A 17,592-nucleotide genomic window follows, 5' to 3' on the forward strand; every position below is an offset into this window, starting at 1 on the left:
AGGCGTAATAGTAAAAGCGTAAACATTTTTTTGAGTTGTTGTGACTTTATTTAATATTGACTTTAATAATAATAATAATAATAATAATAATAATAATAATCATCATAATCATAATTAATATTGACTTTAATCATGCTATTATATAAAAAAAATAGTTTACTGTCGCAAAATAAACTCTTATGAAAACAAAATGTGTAGGCCGGTGGTCAAAATAAAGATTGTAACCGTTTGAAATGAGTTAGAGAAAAGGCTCTTCAAGAATATATATGATTAGAAAAATTAGAAAATAAATATAAATTAAATTAACTTTTAAAATAATGTCTTCGTTTAAATATTTATGCTTTTACTTTCGATCAGCATTCATTGTTACAATCATCTTATTATGGATTGTGTTTTTTGTTCTATCTCCATTTTGTAGCCAGTTTTTTTTTAAGTGGTCTAGATGTAAAACAATTTTGTCGTATAGCAACAAATAGTTTTGCCCCCTCCCCCCTCCCCCACCCGAATGGGGAAAGAAAATGGGTGTAAAACTATCCAGAGTATAGTAAAAAAAAAAAAAAAAATGCAACTATTTCTCCAATACTGTATAAAACATTAAGAATTCATTTTTTTCAATAAACTTTCTTAATTGTTCTTTAATGTATTTTACATCAAATTATTTTGTGTCTACGAGATTTCAAATTTTAAAACACCTTGAGACAAAAAAAAAAAAAAAAAAAATTGGCCGGAATATTTCTCTCAGCTTTTGCATCTAGACGTCAACTTTACATTACCGGACAAACCCACCGGCACGCCAACAACAACTGACAGCGACATCAACTCTTTGTATAAGTACGTAAACATTCGTGTTTTCCTGTATAAAATAGCCTCTGAATAAATTCTAATTTGCTGTTGTTTGTGGGTAGCACACTCGTGAGAATATGTATTTGTTTTTGCACTACGACTGCAGGGGGCTAATGCTATGCTAGTAAAATAGCACACGGCAACTCTGCAAGGACGAGCAGTGACGTCATGTAGCAGCGACGAAGAGTCAAATACTGCAGGCTATTTGAACATTTCATATTCTTAACATCCATTGTAAGGTACATGTACAACTTTCTTCTTACTAGAGACAGCATTTGTCGTGCCAATGCTCATGGTTTTCCGATCTGTTTGCTGCGAATTTAAACATTAACTTTTTAGCTTTCTATCTATCTATCTATCTATCTATCTATCTATCTATCTATCTATCTATCTATCTATCTACTTACTCAAATAATAATACAGTTATAACCCTCCTTTGGACTGATTCTCAGTCGGGATGATTTCAAGGAAAACATTGAATGTGAATTACCTTTGACAACAATTCAAAAAAATGGCTCACCTGTGTTGTCCTTTCCTGGCGATTCAAGAGCACAACGTCATGTGGAGATGATGGGCATGTTGCTGCACATCAGAGGGACATGGCCTTACCTAAGAGGGTCCTTAGGGATGAATACTTGTAAAATGCTCCTTGGGATGACTCGCACCTGCAGCACTCTGTTGACTGACAGCAGCAAGAGAGGACTGGTTCTGTACTCACAGTCCACCAACGTATATGACAACCTCTCCTTGGAGGATTGGATCGAGGCCAATGTGGACCTGCAGCAACGCAACATTCTTCTGCTGTGGCGCAATAAGCCAGCCGTGGTCATTGGACGACACCAAAATCCATGGAAAGAGTGCAACCTGCCGCTCATTAGACATACCGGGATATCTCTCGCCCGCAGACGAAGTGGTGGAGGCACGGTCTTTCATGACCTAGGGAACCTGAACTTGACTTTTTTTGCTTCAAAGAAAGGGTATGATCGCCAAAGGAACTTGAAGGTCATCGTTGAGGCCCTTAGAAATCTCCGGCCTGGATTGCAGGTTGATGCCACCAAGAGGTTCGACATTTTCTTGAACGAGCACCACAAAATCACTGGTAGGTTTGCGAAATTCTGTAAATTTTCTCAGCTGCAAACTTCTCATGAGGATTCTTAATGAAAGTTCTTGAATATAAAGCTGGAAGTTAAAATATTAAAGGTCGGATTTTGTCATTAATTGATGTTTTATTTAAGTACAACATTATAGATTGCTTTTTATAAAAAATAAACACACATTGCATGAATTTGGGGGGAGAGGAGGGGCATATTATTGCCGTTTCTATTAATTTGATTTTGAGTTCCAAGCGTTGGCACTGTATTCTATTTGCAAGATTTCTCAGCTCAAGTTGCCGTTTAAATTTACCAGAAACATATTGGAAATGTTCCACAGGCTCTGCTGCACGTAGATCAAGGTGTTATTTAGCCACACTAACATCCTGTTGTTGGCCCCAGGAAGTGCTTCTAGAATAAGTCGGAAGTCATCCTACCATCATTGCACTTTACTGCACTCGACTGACCACGCCACCCTCTCCCCGATGCTGCACTCCTCTTGCCAGGGTGTCCGCAGCAATGCCACACCCAGTGTCCCCTCGCCTGTGGCCAACTTGGCGGACCATGACCCCACACTAACATGGAAGATGCTAATAGATGCATTAGCAGATCAGTACAGTGCAGGTAAAGTGTAATCTTATTATTATTATTTATTTTTTTTTTGAAGAGCGATTATTGGCGACGTGTTGATATTGGTAACTATATAGTGTAATGGCAATAATTTAGGATAAAGTAGTTGCAAGGATGAGTCAAGCTAATCAGAACAAGCAGCAAATGTCGCTCCTGGGAAAAACTTCAAAATAAACTTCTGATAAGACTATTGCATTGACATTCATGTATTTTTAGATAGTTTGTTTGGAAGTTCTTTGACGTGTTTGCGTGCACCAGTTAAATATAAACGTATGAATATGAAACTGAAAAAGATGTAGCATACTTTATTAAATACCCAGATTACTGAGGGACTCGTTTCACCCGTGGTTGCAGAAATCCATACATGCGGCTTTCTTTATGACTACTCCTCTTCCTTTTCCTCCTTCTTGGACAGTTGAATGTTCAATATCAATTGAACATGCCGACTCGCCTGAACCATGGTGATTGTTTCGGATCATAAATTAAGTCTTAACAAATTTCTGACACTCTTGAACACAAATAAATTATTGTTACACAAACATTTGGGACTGTTGGTGGACAGTTGATTCTCAGTTGAGCAATTTCATGTGTTTACATGGAGTGCAAAGTCATAAGACTAAGAAAAACTAAGTTGTGCTTAATACGATCTGTTTTGTTGTTCCCCTTTAAAATGTACATTGTCTAAAGAGCCACCATTTTGTGGTTGCCCACCCAATATAAACAAGTTAGACCAAAATAGTTAGTAACTGGAAAAAAAAAAATGAAAAAGGTGGGATTGCAAACTTGGCGGCAGGTTCCGCCATATTGTTTCCCATGAATGCCAGTTTGGATCGACGTGATGCTTCACTGATTCTCTTTTGTTTTCCTCCAATTCGTGTGCCTTCTCAGAGTTTGGCGGTAGCGCTGCAATCAATTTGGTGAATCCCAGTGATGATTCTGCATTTCCTGGTCTCAGCAGCACATCTGCAGAGCTGCAAGGATGGGACTGGATCTTCGGAAAGACGCCAAAGTTCAGCGTCCAAACACTTCTGAAAATGACAGATGATTTTTCATCAGTCGGACACACAGTTGAGCTGTGTTTAGAAGTCAAGCACGGTGTGGTTGAGAGCTGCCACTTGGACGTTCCCGCTAATTGGCTTCCACACAGCCTAAGCAGCCAGCTGAGCGGTGTGCTGGAGGGAGAGCGATTTTGTCCACAGCGCACTGCTGCAGCTTTTGCTATGTTGTTGCGAAGTGAGAGTGGCGAGAAGCAGAAGAGACTGCGCAGACTTTGCGATGCCATATTGGCTGTCATGGGCTAAGCACAACAGGTAATACTGCTGAATGAGGTGAAAGGTGGATTGATGTCAAAACCTATGAATTCAAAATGGAATGCCGTTTGTAAGTATGGATGGAGCGATTTCTGGTTTGACGGTTTACTATTGTTCCAAAAATTCAATTCTTCAATGACACTGAGCTTTTTTTCTACACATTTTTTGAGGAGGCGACTAAGCAAGGCATGGTATGATTGGCTGCTTGCATAGTTGAGTAAAAAGCTGCCTTTTTAAAGTTAATCGTCTTCAATTCATAATTTTTCCAGCTTTTCTGTGAGTAGAGAGGGGAGGAGTGAGCAGTTACGCTCAAAGGAAGAGGAGGGAGCAAGATGAATGACACTGCTAACCCATCCATCCATCCATTTTCTCCGCTTTTTATCCTCACTTGGGTTGTGAGCATGCTGGAGCCTGTCTCAGCTATCTCCGGGCAGTACACCCTGAACTGGTTGCCAGCCAATGGCAAGACAACACATAAACGAACAACCATTCACACTTCCAGACACACCAAAGGGCAATTTGGAGAGTCCAGTATACCAACCATAAATGTTTTTGGGAGGGGGGTAACCCACGCAGGCACAGGGAGAACATACAAACACCCTACACCAAAAATGTCTTGAAAGACAGGCGAGCAAATACTTTTGACAATGTGCTTTTGGCCAAATAAATTTTGGAAAGCACCGCTTCTAGTTGTTTTTTTTTTTTTAACATTTTTTTTTTCTCCGAAGATGAATTGAACCCATGACGTGACATTGGACACAGGCCATCGTGCTAGCTATCAAAACATGTAAAGAAACACTCTCGCTCTGCGATTTTACCAGGGACCAAACTAACATGTATGTGGTGTTATGTTCAAGTTGACTGCACCCGAGTCGCATTGATCACTGCCGTATCTGTCACTCGATAACTTATTCAATATATATTTAGAAAAAATCACAAGTTTCGGAAATTTCTTGTTTGCTCATCACGAAAAGCAAATCGAGTCCGCCCTCCTGTCCACGAAAGCAATAGACGATCTTTGGTCGATGTGAGCTCTCCGTCTGCCGTGTGCGTGGAGAAGCTCTTTTCTTAAGATGGGGAAAAAACAGAAGAAATCCGGGGAGGACAGGTAAAGAAAACATCCACAGGGGTCAACGTAAGGTTTGCCCTCGCTGACACGCGACGACCGCTGACCGCCGTGAAGAAAACGTGTCCATTTGCCGCAACCTTCCTTGGTTAGCTTAGCAGCTAAATAAAGCTAACCACGAGTCGGCGTCTGCGAGAGTGGAGAGTGTACTAAGTAGTTTTGCAAATAGTCCAGCTGAACATATCGAACTCAACAAGTCGCAGTGGTGTCACGCTTTGTGCTATTGGACCGTCCAAAGCCGACCTCGGTGCTTTGCTTGTGCGTGTTTTTTGAGAGCCATTCATGTTAGCTGGTTAGCGCTAGCATCCAGCTGGCTATCAACCGAAGTAAGACTAGTCACCTAAATCTGACAGTGTTACCCTTAGTTACGTCAGGACGGAGCTAGGGCTGATCTCTCTACTCACCCCACGTTGAGGGGAACATTTTGTGATACATGTGACTTTACTGGCAGGTGCCCACGGATGCAATATTCTTGGATCGCTTAACACTCCACTATAATACGTTTACATTAACGACATGTTAAAAGTATACAGTCATTATACAGTTAACTTGAATGCAAATCTTATTTGTCATCATCCGTAGAATGCTAGCGTTGTCGGTCATCGTTGGTAACAATTGATCACTGTCAGCATGTCAAGATCCGCAAAACGTTGCTTTTTATTTAGGCTTGATCCTGCTTGCAAGATTCAGGGTATGTGTTTATTTTATTCAGGAGGCTTTAGTTGCATGTTTTTTCATAATCAAAACAGTACTTTTCACAGAATGCAATAATTAAGGCATGATAGCTGATGGTGTAAAGAAAAAACGTGAAGGGTAGTTAACCCACAAGTCACACTGTTAAACTGGATCTGGGGTCTCGTACATAGTAGTGAGTGACGTCAGAAGTAGTAGGTATTGTCGAGATTTTCATGCTTACTCGCATTAGGGGTGCAACAATTCTTTTTATCTTACAATTTGTGATTTGAATCTAGGACAGTATTGGTTCATTTAGAACGCAGGTGTCAAACACATTTCCGGGGCCAAGCTCGAGCCAGCCAAATTATTTTGTGGCCTTTAATGTGCATGAACTTGGTAAAAGAGAAAAAAAAAATCCCAGAATTCAGATTTTCATATTCAGTAAATTAAATTTTTCAGATAATGCAATTTTTTTGTGTTTGAATGTAATAATTCTGTAATTCTGAACTCAGCCGGATCCCCATTAGTTAGCGGATATGTTAAGTTGTACAAGCCAATATCGTTACTGTTAATTTTTGCTGACTCTCTAGAAAAGATTGTTACAAAATGCTAATGAGTTGTGCACAATATAGGTCTCGTTAATGACTGAAATTTTTTACACTATATGGCAAAGACCTGTCACTTCTGACCCTTTGGTATTTTTGAATAGTGATTACATTGACTGCAGGACAGTGGCGCATTGAAATGCAACAAAAAATCTCCAATTTAGCTTATTTAAAAAATAATTTGTACTGGGGCACATGCCAGTGATGCTAGTGAGGATCAGCCACAAAAGAAAATGGATGGATGGATATATGACAGGTTGAACAATACCTGTTCTTCCACTAGATGACAGATGGTAAAACTAAGCCATGTAGCCATTCATACAACAGAATAATGGCTTTAACCAAACAAGCCCAGATTTCACACGAAGTAAATACTGTCAGGGGCTGACGGGTAATCAGCCCTCTGAGCAAGTTGGCGAGTCAGCAGTGTGCGCGTTTGTTCTAGCAGAGGGACCAGAATGTGCAGGTTTATGCCGCTTTGAGAGTGTTTGTTTAACTGGCTGATTTTGACTTCATCAGTGCTAAAGATGACGACATTGATGCTCTGGCGGCAGAGATCGAAGGAGCTGGAGCCTCAAAGGAGTCAAAAGCGAAGAAAAAGAAAAAGGGAGCCAAGAAGGATGACTATGAGTATGTGAATTCCTTTTTCCTTTTCAGTTCTTTACTGAATTATCTCTAACATATTTGCCCGCTGCTGCAGTGAGGATGACATCTTGAAGGAGCTGGAGGAATTATCTCTGGAGACACATGGTGGAAAGGTGATGGTTAAAAAAAGTCTTGAGATAATATAGATCACATTTGACAGTTGGGTTGCAATACTGCAGGGATTTTCAAATGTTGAATCTTTTCTCTGGAAACGGATCAAGAATGTCCAAAATTGAGACAGTTTTTTTTTTTTTTTAAATTTAATGTATTTTTGTTTTTGCTTTGTATTGTGTACATCTCACAAATAAGACTTTATTCTAGCCTCCCTTGCATGCAATGTAGCAGATGGCAAGCAGGTCTCTGTAAAAGAACCAATAATTTTTTAAGAAACAGTCATTTTTAACCTAACATTCATGATTTTTTTTTTTCAATGAGATAATGAATTGCTCAGTTATAAACTTAACATTGGATAGTCTCGCAATTACATCTCATCAAGCATTGTTTTTTTTTATTCTATTTTTTATGGATGTCAGTTTCGACTGAAGACAACAAACTTTTATTTTATATACATATGTTTGTACAACACAATTACCTTTCAAAATAACCCATCTTAATTTACCATGGAAATGTTTTGTCCTAGTGTCTAATGTTTCTTCTGTGCAGAAAGATGACATCGCTGTGGATAATGATGTGGAACCCCCAAAAGCCGAGAAGAAAAAAACCAGGAAGGGAAAAGTGCAAAGTTCAAGCCCTGAGGTAGTTGAGAACAATAAAGCTGATGGTGGAGATGATGAGCTGAAGAACGGGCAGCAGAAGAAGGTGGGCCAGTAAAGGATTGATCACAATTTATTTATTTATTTTTATTTTTTGTCATTTTCTTTTTTAAACCTGCTTGTCATTAATAATGTCAGTGTTGCACCTCAAGGTGGCACCCTCTGCTCCGTCTGATTCTGATGAGGAGAGCATCTCACGTTCTGGTTTGAAGACCAAAGGAGGCAAAAAAGGTGCCAAGAGACCTGGCTCTGAAGATGCTGATGACGAAGGTGCAGGTCGAAAGCCGAAAGCGGTTGAATCCGAGGAAGATGAGGAATTCAGCTCTCGAAGGGACAAAAAAATTAAGAACAAAGGAAAAGCGGCAAAGAGCGAGGATGAGGATGAACATGAGGAAGACAACTTCAAGATGAAGACAGCGGCGCAAAAGAAGGCGGAGAAAAAAGAGCGGGAGAAGAAAAAGAAAGAGGAGGAGAGGCTCAAGCAAAAGAAACTGAGGGAGAAAGAGGCCGGTGGAGATGTCAAAAAAGAACCAGAGAAAAAGATGACAGACGCCGCACTCCCACAGACAATCACAGAAGCAGACGTAGATGTGGATGAGCAGGAAGGAGCAGAGCCAGCTGGCGAAGGTAAGATATCCGTCTTGACGCAGACCGCCATACTCAAAGAAAAAAAAAGGTCAAGCTCTGGGTTTTTTTTTTCTCAGATGAGGGTGACAAGAAGAAGAAGGATAAAAAGAAGAAGAAAGGAGAGAAGGAGGAGAAGGAGAAAGAAAAGAAAAAGGGTCCAAGTAAGGCCACGGTGAAGGCCATGCAGGAAGCTCTGGCTAAGATGAAGGAGGTGCGCTGTTAAACGTGTTTGGGAGGGGCACACACTGGCTGTTAGGGTCCTTAGATATCAGAGCTTCTTTTTTTTCATATGCAGGAAGAGGAGCGCGCCAAAAAGGAGGAGGAGGAACGAATTAGGAGGCTGGAAGAGTTGGAGAAACAGAGACTGGAGCAGGTGAAAAAAACAACCAACCTCCACTACTAAGAAGGAAGCTTCAAATGTCCAATTAGGAAAAAAAAGTCAGAATTTCGACTTGTCGCTATTAATTAATTCACTAACATTGACGGCTATATACGTAAAAAAAATCCTTTTACCTGGGTTGGCAGTGAATGATTTACATTTCAGTGTTTGGAGAATGTCTACTGTGTCCAGAAAAGAACAAAAAAGACCAATTTATGATGGTTATGGTGCTTAATTAAAACACATATCATTTTTTAGGGTCCACGACTACAAATATTCTTAAAATAAATTCTTTCAATTCCCCATTTTTTAATCATAGAAATACAAATAGTTTGCATTACACCAAAATGTACACACAATATAAAGCACAGGTTTTTACACCTGAGGTCGCCATTTCATGTATCAGTGCATCCTGGAAAGAAAAAAAAAAAGTAGGGGCCTGGTGAATGATGTAGAATTGGACAAATGAGAACGTAGAGTTTGGCTGTTGTAAGGTCAGGGTAGTGGCTGGTTAGTAAGCTTGCTTGCTTGCTTATTGAGTGTCTGGGTATCAGCGTTTGCAACAGCAGTTTGTGTTTATGTTGCACTCACGTTTTACCTCTGGCAACTGGCAGGAGCGTCTTGAGCAGGAGCGCAAGGAGAAGAAGAAGCAAAAGGAGAAGGAACGGAAGGAGCGTTTGAAGAAGGAAGGGAAACTAATGACTAAATCCCAAAAGGAGGCTCGAGCTCGAGCCGAAGCCACTCTTAAATTGCTGCAGGCGCAAGGTGTGTTGGCCAATCAGCTTGCTTCTCTCCATTTTGACCCCCAGCGATTACTTGCCCTGTCCTCTGCTTACCCGTGTTAATGTGCAGGAGTGGCGGTGCCATCCAAAGACTCTGTGCCAAAGAAGAAACCGGTGTATGTTGACAGGAGGAAAAAGAAGCCGCAAACCGCTCAAACTCCAGAAGGTGTGGATAACCCTTTTACATATTTTTTTCTTTTGCATCTATCCTTTTAGCGTACATGATCTCATTTCAATAGTTTTCATTCATTTGTGTTCTCCTTAACAGAAACGTCTGTGGTGGCCTCACCAACATCAGAGGCAACATCAGAGTCGGCAGAGCCTGTCGCCCCGGAAACGGAGGCAGTCACACCGCTAATAGAGCCAGGTGAGAGGTAGGAGGTGTGTACATGTAAGATGCGGCAGAATTTAACTTCGGGGGCTCCCGGCTATTTTATTCGTTGTTTTTATAGAGGCGAAGGCAGATTTTGCCGTGGACGACTGGGAGGCGATTGCCAGCGATGAGGAGAAAGGTTAGTTTTCAAGCGCAATAGGCTGCCGCCATTTGCAGCTGCTCATTGTTTTGAGTGACTTTTGGCAGAGTTAAAGAAAGTCCACATCGAGGTCAAAGAGGAGCCACCTCAGCCCGGCAGCGAAGATGAGGAGGAAGAGGATGAAGATGAGGACGATGATGATGAAGAAGAAGAGGAGGAGGAAGAAAGTGAGGAATCGCCAGAGGAGGAGATCGCGAAGGGTGTGGCGGGAGGTCAGGCAAAAAAGCCGCAGGTGAAGGTGAGTGAAGACGAGAGCAGCGAGAGCGATGATGAGGACGACGACAGGACCAAAGAGGAACGTGTCTACGATCGAGCTAAAAGGCGGATCGAGGTTTGTGTCCAGCCCATCTGAGTATGAGCATTGTCCTCTTTTCGCTCATCTCTAATTATTTGTGTTGTCATAGAAACGGCGAGCAGAAAACCTGAAGAACATTGACATAAACAGGTTGAGAGCACCCGTCGTGTGTGTGCTTGGACACGTCGACACCGGGAAGACCAAGATCCTTGATAAGGTTTACACTTCGCGCACATATCTCAAACGTCTTGCTGGTTCCTTAACTGCTTCCTACTATTGATTGGTATGGACTTTTGAAGTGGAGAGCCACTGGCAGATTAATGATTCACATATTCAAGGGCTTCTCAGCCTGCCTTGAAAACTCCTCTGGAAGCATGGGAATTACAGTCTGATTGCATCATGCTGCATTATGTATCTGTAAATGATTCACACGACTGTGCTGCAGCAGTGTGCCATGAGAGAAAGTTAGTGTGTTATAGGAAATGATCCGGTTGAAATTAAGCACATACTTTCCATAGATAGCCAGTTTTAGCAGAAGTACACTTAACACCTATAAAACACATTTTGCCAATTGCTGAGATCACTCCCTTCTCAGCTGTTTTTTTTTTGGATGAAGAGGGGTCATGTGACATTCACAAGCTCCAACATGATTTCTTGTTTCCTAAGCTTTGAGCTTTGTTATTTTCAGTTGACAGCAATTGATAGTGTTTTTTTAGTGCACCTTCATTGACTTGTTTCTGGTTAGTCTGGCTGATCTGAAGAAAATGGACAAATGGGTTTCTAATTCTTAACTTGGTTCTGCATGTTTTTGCTTTCTCATTCACACAGCTTCGACACACTCACGTTCAGGACGGTGAGGCCGGCGGAATCACACAGCAGATAGGCGCCACCAACGTTCCGAAAGAGACGATTGAAGAGCAGACGAAGATGGTGAAAAATGTACGACGATAGACACTCTCATAAAGACGTGGCAAAGCAGACGCACAAAGACGCAGTGTTGCAATGTTTTCATTGTTTCTGCACATGTAGTTCAACAGAGAAGGCATGAAGATTCCTGGCATGTTGATCATTGACACACCAGGGCACGAGTCTTTCAGGTGGGTGTTTAACTAGTTTGGACGAAGAAGAACAGAAGTTTGTCAACCACTCTGATTTGGCTAACAAGTCCTCGTATTTGATCAGTAACTTGAGGAACAGAGGTAGCTCCCTATGCGACATCGCCATCCTGGTGGTGGATATCATGCACGGGTTGGAACCTCAGACTATCGAGTCCATCAACCTGCTGAAGGAGAAGAAGTGTCCCTTCATCGTGGCGCTCAACAAGGTAACTTATTGTCAGTTGCCAGGTGTGTCCTCTTACTGGTTTTGCCAAACACCGATTGTGTTTTTCAGATTGACCGTTTGTACGACTGGAAGAGGAGTCCCGAGACAGACGTCGTGGCAACTCTGAAGAAGCAGAAGAAAAACACCAAAGACGAGTTTGACGAAAGAGCAAAGGCTATCGTCGTGGAGTTTGCTCAGCAGGTGATAATTTTGGGGTTTACTGGGGTTGCAAAGGAGTGTGCTTAATTGCCATAGAAACTTTCCAAATGAAAACGGTCCTAGGAATTCGCTACACTACTCTCGTATTTGGGAGTATCGATACCAATAATCAGTATCGGGCTGGCTTTATTTCAAGGTATTGATACCGATACGACTATTTTGGCTGCTCTTGTGAGCATTTATTTGATCAGGAAGTAGAGAATACAAATTAGAAGGGGATCGTTATGGGGTGAAAAAAATGGGATCTAATACCAGTATGCTGTGTTCCCGTCGAACTCAAACATGGCGAAAAAGCGGACGGTTTTGCGACGGGGCGCAAAGAAGCGGCTGGCGGTGCAAAGGACACGTATGGAGCGACGCAAGATGCCTCCCGGCACGAAATTCCAGCGCATTTCGCCTGTCGCAAGAAGTTAAAAAAATGTTCATTTTTGTCGCGCATCGAGTTGTGACAGCCAATCAGCTTCGGGAACGTTCAGCTTCTCGCACGGGGCAGAAATTAATCACGGAGGCGGCTTTGGGGTCACCCCTAGCTACCCAACACAGCCAGCTGAGCGTTCAATACAAAAACGGAGCCTAGCAAGAGCTGTCACCTGGCTTGTAGAATGGCGGAGGGGGAACCTGGGACTGTGCTGCATTTATTTCCATTTTTCACAGCTGTTGAACAGTAGTTACTGTGCCAAGATAGTGACAGTGCAGCATTGACAGCACACTATTTAGTACAGTATCAGCCACTTGATTGCGACATTGAAACTTTTCTACTTTTCTGTCAGACGAGTATTGCCGCAATGTGAGGGCCACGCAACCTAGAAAAAGAAGAATAAAGTTGCCGTAGGAGAAAACATTGGCTTAGCTACATCCCAGGAAAGGGAAACTTCTTAGCAATGCTCTTCTTTCCGGATCAGCTGTAAAATGCACAAAAAGCTCACCTCCCACCCCTCGCGCGAATATGCGAACAACCTAAATGCCGCCACTTAACACCCAGCGACCAAAAGCCTACCGAATGAGCGTAGCGACACGATTTCTTGCATTCGCGGTGAATGTAGCATTAGTCCTAATAAGCTGATCTGACCTGCCGTCACCTGATTGACGTCCTCAGAGTCTCAACGCCGCCCTGTTCTACGAAAACAAGGACCCCCGGACCTTTGTATCCCTGGTTCCCACTTCAGCGCACAGCGGCGACGGGATTGGAAATCTCATCGCGCTTCTGGTCGAGCTGACTCAGACCATGTTGGCCCGCCGAGTCGCGCATTGCGATGAGCTCCGGGCTCAGGTCATGGAGGTATACCAGTACAAAAACTACTTAACCGCACACACACAAAAATAAATACATGCTGATTTTTGTTTGTGTGTCAGGTCAAAGCCTTGCCTGGCATGGGCACCACCATAGATGTCATCCTGATTAACGGGCGCCTACGAGAAGGCGAGACTATCATCGTCCCAGGAGTGGACGGTCCAATCGTCACGCAGATTAGAGGGCTGCTCCTGCCGCCTCCTCTGAAGGAGCTTCGGGTGAAGGTACGCAGGTCGTCGCCACACCTAAATTTGTTAATGTGTTAAACCTGAACTTGGACGGCCTGTATTCATATTGTTTTTTAGTGGCAAAATAAACAAAACAAGACGCGGGGAGTAATTGAAGTGAACTTGGACGGCCTGTATTCATATTGTTTTTTAGTGGCAAAATAAACATAAAACAAGACCCGGGGAGTAATTGAAGTAATTTCACTTATTTTATCTTATGTTAGCGCAGAGGTTCTCTAATGGGGGCACGTGTAATTTGACGCTATCTGAAGGCACTGAGATTTTAAAATCCATGAAAGAGTCCTTTAAAAATGAATGATCAAGTGCTGTATATATTTCAGTAAAATATGCTGTAAGTACTATATGAGAATTATTTGACCCAAACTATCATATGCCACCTAATATCGCCGGTCAACCACTTGAAAACTTTAGTTAGAATTTGAATGATTTCTTTTTGCGAGCAGATCTTTACTATGATCCCGTAGGATGACACTTTGTTAATAGTTTCATGTACACATTTTTAAAAATCTATACTTACATATTTGTTTTTCATCCCTCCTATTTCAAGATACTTCAAGAGAGACCACTATACAAATGGAGATTCCAAGTTTAATGAATCAGAATGTTGGCACAGTACTATTCTGCATCAAACAGAGTGTTGTGCCACACTTTGGATCTGCATTTGTATGTAGAACATCATCTGTTTTATTTCTGGTTCGTCTGTTGGAGAATTGTTTATCTAATGACAATGTACATTCAAGTGTAACTTTACAAAATACAGTAGAACCCAGCTATAAGAAATTAATACGTTCAGGGGTTGGGATCGTAAGGCGAAATTGTCGGCAATGAAATCTATAGTAGTTTGCTCATGCGTATAAAACCCCAGGTAAAAACATGAAAATTGTATCTACATATTAAAAATTAGTAACAGCGGGTAGTTTGATGTGACCAGAAAATAAAAGCAATTAGCTTAAAACACCTGAAGAGGGAGGCAAAAACAAATCAACACAGCCAACCCTACAGGTCATGACAGTTGATGCAATGAATCAAAGTTGCTGATACCTGCAGAAACCCTTTTAAAATCTGACTTATCCCTGTGGTGCCCGATGAAATGATCAATGGTATTGCACAATTACATTTTGTGATGGATTGTATTAACTCTTTTTGTTTCATTATTATTCAGCTAATATGTTTTGTTTTTAATATGTAGAATCAATACGAAAAGCACAAAGAGGTCTCGACATCTCAAGGTGTGAAGATTCTTGGCAAAGACCTGGAAAAGACGTTGGCAGGGCTCCCACTGCTGGTGGCACACAAAGATGATGAAATACCTGTCCTGAGGGTAGTCTACTCCGCCCAACACACACACACACACACACACACACACATGATAAAACATGATCACATCTGATATACTGCTGGTCTTTAGGATGAACTTATCCAAGAGCTCAAACAAACTCTGAGCTCCATCAAGCTGGAGGAGAAAGGAGTTTACGTGCAGGCGTCCACGCTGGGCTCACTAGAGGCTCTACTTGAGTTTCTGCGGACATCTAAAGTACCTGTGAGTACTGGGTCCGGTTCTATTACGTCAGTGGACCCCGGCTGACCGGCAGGAAAGGAAATAAAAGCAATGTGTGTGTTTGTTTGCATATGCAGTACGCCGGCATCAACATTGGTCCTGTCCACAAGAGGGATGTGATGAAGGCCTCAACCATGTTGGAGCATGATCCGCAGTACGTCCGCCTCTGCATTTTTCTTTAACCGGCGAGCCTGCGGCCGCTCTGATGTTGCTGCATCATCGCAGGTACGCCGTGATTCTTGCGTTCGATGTGAAGGTGGAGCGCGAGGGTCAGGAAATGGCAGACAGCTTCGGCGTCCGCATTTTCTCCGCGGAAATAATTTACCATCTTTTTGACGCCTTCACAAAGTACCGCGACGACTACAAGAAATCCAAACAAGAAGAGTTCAAGTAGGCATGAGGATTTTGCCGCTCGTCTTTGGTGTGTGTGGGATTAACAGCTTGGATGTGTTTATTTGTGCTCAAGACATGTGGCCGTGTTTCCGGTGAAGCTGCGCGTCCTTCCTCAGTTCATCTTCAACTCCAGAGATCCCATCGTGATGGGTGTGTCTGTTGAAGCTGGCATTCTACGGCAAGGGACGCCGCTGTGTGTTCCCACCAAAGCGGTGAGTAAGGCCACAAGTTGGTGGAAAGGCGCTGGCAATTTCTCCTTTTAGAGCGTTTTCAAATTAGAAAGTTCAAAATTGAAGTAAGAAAAAAGTACATTACGGTACATTGAAATGATGCATTCAAATGCATTTGGACTTTTCACACTCAGAGCAAAACCTACAAATTTATAAAAGCTGACACATGTCAAAAGAATAACAAGGTGAAATTATTTTGCTAGTTAATTACAATAAATGGTCCATCTAGTCACGTTTATGTTGTTTACAATACCTAATCAAAATAAGTAGGCGTCGGTCTTCTTTTCTAGTGGTTGGCATGTCAGTAAATGAAAATAAAGAAATACGCCTGTTCTTATTATATATAATTATTATTACATTTACCGCAAAAAATAGAGCACTTTTAAATGACTTCCCTTTTAAATAGATTTTGAAATGCCGAAAAAGAATAATGTTGAGCCACAGTATGCAGCCTCATTTCATTTTTATTAGTAACCTGAGCTTTAATGAGTTTCTACATATCTCCTACAATGTACATACTCACCTAAACCTAGATGGGAAGCTCTACTTTGGAGGACCTCTGCGATGAACAAAATCCCTTTGACGTCAAAGCAACCCCCCCCCCCCCCCCCCATGTCTTTTTTTTTAAGATTTGTCAAATGTTTTATGGTTGCCAGCCACTACTTATTGCAGACAGTCACAGTGTCAATGTTTTCGTCATATAGGTTCACAGTATGCAAATTTCGAGGACTATACATGAGCAAATAGATATTCCCGTACCTCTCCAAAAGCGCGTGACCAAAACCCGTGCCAGTGCGACCAACTGAAAAAGTTGGGAGCAAGAGCGCTACCCGTGCAAAAGTTGTGATTGTTGAGCCCTGCGACGTGTCCTTGTGCGTTGCAGTTTGTGGACATCGGAATTGTCACCAGCATCGAGATCAACCACAAGACGGTGGACAGCGCCAAGAAAGGTCAGGAGATCTGTATCAAGATCGAACCCATTCCCGGCGAGTCACCCAAAATGTATGGCCGCCATTTTGAGGCCACAGACCTTCTTGTCAGTAAGGTGAGTGCCCCTCAAACTAGTTCTCAAAGTTGTCTTCACGCAAAGGTTATTCGGGACAAAAACGTAGCTAGTTGCCAGTCGCGCATGTCCACTTGCATTGTACGGGTGATTCCTAACGTTGGACCAAAATGCCATTCTCAGAGCTAAACGCTAGTTCAATTGACAATTTTGCAGATCACGCGGGCGTCCATCGACGCGCTGAAGAACTGGTTCCGGGACGACATGCAGAAGTCGGACTGGCAGCTAATCATGGAACTGAAGAAGACTTTTGAGATCATATGAGCGGTTCGCGCTTAAAAAGGAGGCACCTCTCTTCCTGTCCTGACACGGAATGAAAAGTTTTGTACCCGCAAGAACACTCTAGACCGGTGTCCCCCGGGTGAAACAGTGCCACGCTGAAACATTTCACTCTCAGTATCCCAACGTGCCTGTTGTCTTTCTTGATCTCTGCTCTGATTCGTGGCTGCTGTTGCTTCCCGTCTCTGCCTCCAAGCGGACGGACTCTGGCGGGCTTAATCAGCCCCAGCTTTCTGGGGCTGCAGAGGTGCGTTAAGGAACCGTGCAGTAGACAAGGAAACAGCGGGGCGGTCACCAGTTACAAAGACAACCGTTGATACATTTTGCTGTGCGCTTTTCGGCCATGTTGGCAGCGGGGGCAAATGGACAAAGGACAACCCTCGGAAATGTTTTACTGAAGTGCTGATGTAATAAATTCCCATGAAACTTGAACAGTGATTGTGTATGAATATATATTTGTTCTCAAGGCTTCAGCTACTCGAATGTGCCCAACGGATAGAAATTCTTGTGAAAATTTAAAGGCGAAGCACAGTACTTTTCCCTTCAAACGAGTGCTGATATGACGTTCTTTTTGGTAATGTTTCTCCTGGTCAATGTGTAATGTCAGCCTAAAACCCATCAGTTCATGCCATGCAAACATACTAAAAAAAAAAAAAAAAGCCACACATATTGCA

General features: G+C 42.4%; 2 protein-coding genes across 2 annotated transcripts; both read left to right on the top strand.

Annotated features, from left to right (window-relative positions):
• The first annotated feature begins 752 nt into the window (after positions 1–752).
• Positions 753–4,554, top strand: lipt1 (lipoyltransferase 1). Its single transcript, XM_088407925.1, has 5 exons — positions 753–831; positions 950–1,082; positions 1,392–1,942; positions 2,337–2,558; positions 3,453–4,554. Exons 3-5 carry the CDS (start codon positions 1,411–1,413, stop codon positions 3,863–3,865), a joined length of 1,167 nt encoding a protein of 388 aa, XP_088264051.1. The 5' UTR covers positions 753–831; positions 950–1,082; positions 1,392–1,410; the 3' UTR covers positions 3,866–4,554.
• Positions 4,555–4,837: 283 nt separating this feature from the next.
• eif5b (eukaryotic translation initiation factor 5B) lies at positions 4,838–17,350 on the top strand. Its single transcript, XM_088407115.1, has 26 exons — positions 4,838–4,982; positions 6,800–6,910; positions 6,981–7,038; positions 7,589–7,744; positions 7,851–8,325; positions 8,403–8,536; positions 8,621–8,698; positions 9,319–9,469; positions 9,557–9,652; positions 9,755–9,853; positions 9,939–9,998; positions 10,067–10,350; positions 10,424–10,531; positions 11,143–11,253; positions 11,344–11,411; positions 11,497–11,638; positions 11,707–11,838; positions 12,953–13,135; positions 13,210–13,371; positions 14,585–14,716; positions 14,804–14,935; positions 15,031–15,107; positions 15,179–15,343; positions 15,420–15,558; positions 16,460–16,621; positions 16,796–17,350. The coding sequence occupies exons 1-26, from the start codon at positions 4,948–4,950 to the stop codon at positions 16,901–16,903; spliced, it is 3,558 nt and encodes a 1,185-aa protein (XP_088263241.1). The 5' UTR covers positions 4,838–4,947; the 3' UTR covers positions 16,904–17,350.
• The last annotated feature ends 242 nt before the right edge of the window (positions 17,351–17,592 follow it).

The sequence above is a fragment of the Hippichthys cyanospilos genome, chromosome 2 (genome assembly GCF_059441005.1).
Source record: "Hippichthys cyanospilos isolate Australia breed blue-spotted pipefish chromosome 2, RoL_Hcya_1.0, whole genome shotgun sequence".
In the NCBI taxonomy this organism is placed as follows: domain Eukaryota; kingdom Metazoa; phylum Chordata; class Actinopteri; order Syngnathiformes; family Syngnathidae; genus Hippichthys; species Hippichthys cyanospilos.